The 8,270-nt window shown below is 41.0% G+C and overlaps 1 protein-coding gene across 1 annotated transcript; it reads right to left on the minus strand.

The window, feature by feature from the left end:
- Window positions 1-837: 837 nt before the first annotated feature.
- mustn1b (musculoskeletal, embryonic nuclear protein 1b) lies at window positions 838-8,007 on the minus strand. The gene is made up of 3 exons (XM_010881811.3): window positions 7,746-8,007; window positions 7,228-7,351; window positions 838-2,641 (listed from the first exon to the last, which is right to left on the minus strand). Exons 1-3 carry the CDS (start codon window positions 7,752-7,754, stop codon window positions 2,535-2,537), a joined length of 240 nt encoding a protein of 79 aa, XP_010880113.1. The 5' UTR covers window positions 7,755-8,007; the 3' UTR covers window positions 838-2,534.
- Window positions 8,008-8,270: the final 263 nt, after the last annotated feature.

Consider the following 8,270-nt stretch of genomic DNA (forward strand, 5'->3'; position numbering starts at 1 on the left):
AACGGATAGACAATGGCACATCATTTGAAACGGATAGACAATGGCACACCATTTGAAACATCAAGACCGCATCGGTGGACGCCTTGAGCCTTAACAGATTCAAATATCTTGTAAGGAATCATAGTAAGAACGAAAAATGTATTGCTGCTGGCAATAAAAACATGTTAGTCTACTGGAAAAGATGGTTGCCTCTTTAGAATCTGGAGGGTTGGGACTAATAAAATGACTAGAACAAAATTAGGGTGTGTATAAATAAGTGAATATGTGTACATGTATGTGTGTATTTGTGAATAGAAATTATGGATTAATCCCATTGAGATTCTGCTGGTAATCCCGGGAAGACAAATATTTTATTATAAGTGTGACTGAACAGGCAACATGTTTTTTGGTTGCACGCCAAACACTCATGCTCTGGGGGACTTTGAGCGCTGTGGCATGTGGGTGGTGGACCTATTTTATTGTAATACATGATTAAACTGCTGTGTGCTACAGGCTGTACAGTACTCTGGTGACATACAGTTAAGCCCAAAAGTATTTAGTAACTATTTATTGTTTTTCAAAATTTTACAAAAAATGCCATGTCCAACATTATTCATAATGCTTTAAATTGTTAAAAATGAGAAAATGCAAGTTTCTATACCATTTACAATGGTCTTGTAATTTCCACGAGAGAGCATTCTAATCACCTATAAATTGACAGCAGTAGTTCTCTAGTCAGTTACTAGTCAACTGCAAGTCATGGCTAAAACAGAAATAGTTAGATTATTCATTTGTGTCTCCAGCCCAATGTCTTACCGTGTTTTGTCACTTGTTCATGTCATTTCCAGCCAGAAGAAATCTATTGGTCAAATAAAAATGCACTATAGCTTTGAATTTGGCATGGGTATGAATACTTTTGGGTTTAACGGTATATTACATCTTCCAACACTCCAAATGTTGTCTCTGTACTTACATCCATTAAAAGTTATTTGTCTCTGTACTTACTTTCATCACACGGGCACCGGAGATTTCTCTCAAGTATTGTGCATTGGTTCAAAATACCTACGCACCTGAAAATACCCATTTCCAATATTAGGTAAATCATTTTAGAGTACAAAGTATTTGTAATGCATTTGTTGGTTTAACAGTCCATACATTCTACATGCATCATGTCTGGAATTTGGTTAGAATAAAAACTTAAGAAGTACATTTTTACAGCAGCTGTTAAAGTATGTGCTTCATTTAATTCCACAGTAAAGATGAATCAACAAAGCTCCTTCAACATTTACATTGTAGTAATAATAATGTTGAACGGGATGATATTGCAATATTTGAAACAATTATGAAACATTACTCATTCTTCATGCCCTGTTGACAAGGGACTCAACAGTCCACATAATGAGATACAAAACAAATACGTAGGGAAGATCTTAATTTGTTCATAAAAACAAAGACAAATATTTTTGCCAATTACTAATGACAATCATCATATAATTCAGTTGTCAAAGACAGTCTAAACAATTCCTAATATGAACAACCAGCTCAGTGTCAAACAGCCCCATATTGCAGATTTAATGACGCTGTCCCATGCTGAAAATTACATACAGATGGGGTTACAAATTAAATGAAAAACCTGAATAAATGAGAGCAAGAACATTACGAGTGCCAATGCTTCCATATTGGTGTATTGCATGATACAACTAAGCAAATAACATCCTATCCTATGTTCAGAGGCATGTATAAAAATGGTGAGCAGGCCCAGTTGACCTTGACTTTGGATCAAGATGACAAGAGGAAAGAATCTAGGTGACTTTGAAAGAGAGATCATTATTGGGGCATGGATGGCACTGAATGGTAGGAAAATTATGTGATTCATATCTTATGGCTTCCGCAGTCACCAGATCTCAACCCAATTGAATTTGGACTAATGTATTAGAGAGCAGTCTCCACCACCATCATCTGAACAGAGGGAATCTTTTTTGGAAGAATGGTGTTCCTCCAGGAGTGCTCTAGAAACATCGCTAGCTTTATTTCCGTGTGGAGAATTAAAATAACTGCGTAGCTAAAAATGTTTAACTGTTGTTATTATTAAATATACACATTTGTTAGATTTTATGGCCAAAGCAAAACTGAAGACAAATCACTGAAAAAGCACCCCTCAAACTTGTTTTGAAAAAAAAAAAAAATCATATTGCATGAAATCATCCTTCTGAGGACTTCATGCTGGCCAATCAATGGTCTGCTCGCATTTTATGTTTAACCACAATAGTATTATCATCATACACAAAGACCATTTTTAAGTTACTACACCATTCAAAACAGAGAAGCCGATTTTTAAGGAAAACGACTTCACTGATATTGGTAATTAATATTTCAAATAAGTCTGAAAACAATGAACAGTTACTCAAAAGACAACACAAACAAACAGGCATCCATCCATTAAACAACAAAGTGATTTGGCCTGTTCTGTGCTGTTTGTCCCGCCATCCGTCTGGTCACGTTTCTCCACTAGACTTTAAAGTTGGGATGAAGGCCAACGCTCCACCTGGCTCACCCTATTTGCCAAAGACGCTGGCTGCTGGTGCTTTAGGCTTCTCCAGTGCAGTCTCTCCACCAGACCTCACCCCACTAAACACAGAGGGGGCCACCTTCCCCATACGCTCTGTTGGTGTGGAGACATGCCATGATCAATATACAGAGAACTACCACACAAACACACATAGATGCAATATGGATACTGGCAAATCTGTGACCTTTAGATCAAAGGGCTGTGGTGTCGTAACGTATCCTCTAATCTGTCCTGCTTCCAACTTAACACCAACCTTACTTCCTCTTTCTTACACACTTGGACTCCATAAGATTCAGCATCTAAAGGAATTGAAACTATTAGTCACTCCATATAAAGACCCCTCCATTAATATTGGCACCATTGGGAAATTAGCAAAATGGTCTGCAAAAAATGTCTTTATTGTTTATACTCTTGATCGTTAAGTCAAAAAACATCTAAAATGATTTTCACAGTTATTGTCACCCCAGTTATCATGAGTAAATCCTAACTGAAGTACACCGATCAGCCATTACATTATGACCACCTGCATAATATTGTGTAGGTCCCCCTTTTGCCACCAAAACAGCCCAGACCTGTCAAGTCGTGGACTCCACTAGACCTCTAAAGGTGTGCTGTGGTATCTGGCACCAAGACGTTAGCAGCAGATCATTTAAGTCCTGTAAGTTGCAAGGTGGGGCCTCCATGGATCGGACCTGTTTGTCCAGAACATCCCATAGATGTTCAATTGGATTGAGATCTGGGGAATTTGGAGGCCAAGTCAACACCTTGAACTCATTGTTGTGTTACACAAACCCTTCCTGAACCATTTTTTCTTTGTGGCAGGGCACATTATCCTGCTGAAAGAAGCCAGTGCCATCAGGGAATACCGTTGCCATGAAAAGGTGCACATGGTCTGCAGCAATGCTTAGGTAGGTGTTATGTGTCAAAGTAACATCCACATGAATGGCAGGACCCAAGGTTTCCCAGCAGAACATCACACTGCCTCCGCCGGCTTGCCTTCTTCCCATAGTGCATCCTGGTGCCATGTGTTCTCCAGGTAAGCAATGCACCCGGCCATCCACGTGATGTAAAAGAAAATGTGATTCATCAGACTAGGCTACCTTCTTCCATTGCTCCATGGTCCAGTTCTGATGCTCATGTCCCCATTTTAGGCACTTTTGGCAGTGGACAGGGGTCAGCACGGGCACCCTGACTAGTCTGCGACTACGCAGCCCCATACACAACAAACTGTGATGCACTGTGTGTTCTGACACTTTTCTATAAGCACCAGCATTAACTTTTTCAGCAATTTGTGCTACAGTAGCTTCCATCTGTTGGATGGAACCACACGGCCAGCCTTCACTCCCCACGTGCATCAATGAGCCTTGGCCGCCCATGTCCCTGTCGCTGGGTCACCGCTTTTCCTTTCTTGGACCACTTTTAATAGGCACTGACCACTGCAGACCGGGAACAACACAAGAGTTGCAGTTTTGGAGATGCTCTGACCCAGTCGTCTAGCCATCACAACAGATCCTTTACGTTTGCCCATTTTTCCTGCTTATTACACATTAACTTTGACAGAATGTTCACTTGCTGCCTAATATATCCCACCCACTGACAGGTCAATCAAATCAATCAAATGTATTTATAAAGCCCTTTTTACATCAGCAGTTGTCACAAAGTGCTTTTGCAAAATACCAAGGAGCAAGCAACAAAAGTGTTGAAGCACATTGGCTAGGAAAAACACACTAAGAGGGGCTGAAATGTAGGAAGAAACCTAGAGAGGAACCAGGCTTGGAGGGGTGACCAGTCCTCTTCTGGCTGTGCTGGGGGAACATTTTAAGAGTACAAGTTGTAATAATTAGTAAATGCATCCAGTGTCAACCGGGTGGTTATCAGACTGGCAGCTGGAATCGTCTTGATCTGCAACACAAACAGGAGGACTTTGTACAGGGGAGCAATGAGTCTTTAGAGCCTGGTACACGGGAGGCGTGGGCCAAGACCTCATGTCCTCCTAAGTTTGATCAGAGTCATTTGTAGAAAATGTATTTATTATCATCCCTATTTATTCATTATCTTATTAGAAGGGTTTTATATTCTGTATGCTTGATCAATTACACAGGTACTGAAAGACTTGTCTCTTTCTCGGTCTCCAACTTATAAGGCCAGTGTCTTGTGTTCAGGGGCAGTGATGAATGTGATGAATGGAATGTCGGCAGAGCAGGGCCTTGGCTCCTTTAAGCATTAAGAGAAACAGGCCTCTGCCTGTGCCATAAAACCGCCATAAGAAACTGTTCTCTAGGAGGAAGCTCTTGAACAGCAGGGGGTTATTATTACTTACATCCTACAGGTGAACAGAGCTCCATTCCTTATTGGGAAGAGCATAGTCAACTCCCCATATAGTAAATGTCCAGATTGATATATGTCAGTCTTTGACCGGGTTGTCTGGGCTAATTCCGTCATCTGTACTGTTGGAAGAGAATATTAGCTTGAAACTTGAAATGCGCAATCAGAACAATATGTCATGACTTACTCTGTGCTGGTCTCTGTACTTGTACTCTTTTTGTCATGATGCTTGTTCCCGTGGCACCACGTAATTAAACTTGAAATAATCAACTGTTATACGAGCAACTGAGAAGTTCTTATTTTAATGAATCGTGAACATTTTCCATCATTCCACACATTCCTTAGGTTTACAAGGTTTTACCGTGGAGAAGAACGGACCCTGTTCCCCCCAACACATGAATATAACAGCGTAACACCTGGGGGCTGAGACTGTGGCCCTATCTGGGGGAGGCCCCGGACAGGGCCCAAAAGGCAGGAAGTCAATCCACCTACATTGCCAAGCATCAACCAAAGGAACACCAACCAACCGCAACCCCCCTGAAATGAGGGCAGAGTGTTACCAGCAGCGTTCACCCGCATTGCACAAAGGGTGCAACGATGAGAGAACAAGCCAGTGACTCCGCTCCTGAATGGCATTGGAGGGAGGGCATCCTAGAGGTGATGAGAGCCCACCTGGTGGACAGTATCAAGCCCTGCTGGTCACCTTCACGCCCCTGGGCCAGACTACACTTAATCATAGACCATGCTGAAGAGATGAGTTTTTAGTAGACATTTGAAAGTTTGCACTGAGTTTGCATTTCAAACCGTAATTGGCAGATCATTCTACAGTAGTGGAGCTCTATGAGAGAAAGCCCTGCCTCTAGCTGTTTGTTTAGAGGAGCAAGTCCATGTATTGATTTATAGATTACCAAAAAAAACTTAAAATCAGCCCTATCCTTAACAGTGTAAAGAGGCTAGTACTGGAGTAATGTGTTAATTTTTGTTGTTGTTCTAGTTAGGATTCTAGCAGCCGTGTGCAGCACAAATTGAAGTTTATTTAGTGATTTATCAGGGTAACCCGAAGAAGAGCATTGCAGTAATCTAATCTAGAAGTGACAAAAGCATGGATTTGTTTTTCTGCATCAGTTTATGATAAAGAGTTTCAGATTTTTACAATGTTTCAAAGATGGAAAAAAGCAGCTCGAGATATATTTGATATGTTCATCAAAGGAGAGGTCAGGGTCGAGGTTAACGCCAAAGTTTCTTACAGGTTCACTGTGAGATCTGCCAACAAAACTCTTTTTTCTTGGGTCCTAAAACGAGCATTTCTGGGGTTTTTTTTGTTTAAATGCAAGAGGTTCCTCTGTCATCTACTTCCTAATATCTGAAACACAGGCTTCCAAAGTAGCTTATTTTGGGGCTTCTGTGTGTCATCAGCATAACAGTGAAAATGAACTAATCATGACAGGTGCGAAAATTAACTAATCAAGATCTTCATTATTATTCACTTCACCTGTCAGTGGTCATAATGTTATGGCTGATCAGTGTATATTCCCATTCATATTTTATATTTTTTATTTCGCATGAGTGATGCTAAACACTTAAGTAAGCCATTACTTCCTGTTTCATTTAGGTATAAATACGAGTTGACACGCAGGCCAATTTCCCAGTTATCCATCACTATGGGAAAGACACAAAAATGCAGTGATGATGTGCAACACAATGTTGTTGAGCTGCACAAATCAGGAAATGGCTTTAAGAAAAGAGCTCAGCAGTTGAAAATGCCACTTTCCACTATCAGGGCAATAATAAAGAAATGTAAAGCAACAGGAGATGTTTACAATCGGCCTGGAAGACAATGTGTGACAATACTGACCCAAGGGACATTGAAGAGGATGGTTAACGTGGTCAAAGATACTTCAAGGATCAGAGCTGGAGAATTGCAGATATCACTTAGGTCATGGGGACAGAAAGTCTTTAAAACTATAATCAGACCAGTTTTCTTGTTTAATGTTAAGAATTGTTTTACTTAAATAAAAAAGTATGTTTATAGTTTGACGGGAAGATCAAGAGGATAAACAATATAACTTTTTTTACAGCCCATTTTGCAGATATTTACCAAGAGTGCCAATATTAGTGAAAGGCGCTGTATCTCTCTCTGACTGGCTCAGGCCCAGGTGAATACATGCCACAGTTCAAAGGTAGTTCCCAAAGTTCAACTGAGCTCACATTTTATCTGGGACTGTACCCTGCTATGTTCCCTGCATGTACAACTGACCAATATAAAAAGGCGTATGCAGCCAGCTGCCATACATATGATATGGGTTAGACACAAACAAGCGGAACATTTTAAGGAAAGACAAGCTCCTACTCACCACACTCTACCATGACCTCATAGGTCTTACTCTTGGGCTCCCCCTTCAGCCCCAGTTTACTACGGGCTCCTTTCAGGTCCTCCTCCTTCATAACTGGACGCTTTTTCTTCTTCACCTCACCAGGCTAAGGAATGGAGGAGTAAAGTGCAAAAATCTCACACATAACTGCATTTCCCTGACAACTCCCTCTAATTTGCCTTGTTGTTTTTCAAACTATTGTTATTTTTTACATGAACGTCATTATTGCAATGCTTCCTAGTTTGTTCTTCTCATAAAACATTAGGTTATAACAATCAGTTAAATGCAGCAGCACATGACCAGAAGGTAATCAAACATATCACCTATTTTAACACATATAGAATGTCATTCATTTACATCTAAGGCACTTTGTCTACAAATACACTTCTGACACAGTTGGTCTCTCAGATCCTCTGGAACTACACTGCTGCTGGTTCCAAAGGTCAGAAGTCCAACTGGATAACAAACAGTTGATTTCGTAGACCAGTACACTTTCATACCTGAGACATGTTTTGAGTGGGAGTTCCTATGTCGGTCGCAGAGTTCCAGTCGGGATTGTGTGTGGACAGCTTCTCTCCGTGCAGTTATATATCCATTATATTTATAATACCTCCACATGACCAATGGGTTATTCTGTTTTTGACCCTCGGAGTGAGTCAGTCAGTCGTGGACCACCACCCTCCCTCTGTTGTCAGGGTGTATTATTAGGCCTTACGTGAGGGACAGTGCAGCTGGAATTGGTCTTCATTTACGATGTGGTTTCAACAGCTGAGTGAGAAACAACACAGGGCTCCTTACCCCTCCCCCCCCCACACACACACACAACACTTGTATTCAAGCAGCCAATAACTTTGTAGTCCACACCACCTGGTATTGATCTGAAGGTCAGGCGGTGTCGTTCCATCTGCTTTAGCCTGGGTTGACTTGCCACTCAGAGAATGTTATTTCTGACCTCACTGAACGAAACTCAATTGGCAAAACACATCAGGTGTCGTTTAAAAAAGATCTGATGACAGATAAAGTGT

This window comes from Esox lucius, chromosome 17 (assembly GCF_011004845.1).
Source record: "Esox lucius isolate fEsoLuc1 chromosome 17, fEsoLuc1.pri, whole genome shotgun sequence".
In the NCBI taxonomy this organism is placed as follows: Eukaryota; Metazoa; Chordata; class Actinopteri; order Esociformes; family Esocidae; genus Esox; species Esox lucius.

Excerpts from the sequence above, each read along its gene's own strand:
- mustn1b (XM_010881811.3), bottom strand. Across the intron at positions 2,642-7,227 it reads TGAGGTCATGGTAGAGTGTG|AGCGTATGGGGAAGGTGGCC; the intron begins GTGAGTAGGAGC and ends CCACACCAACAG.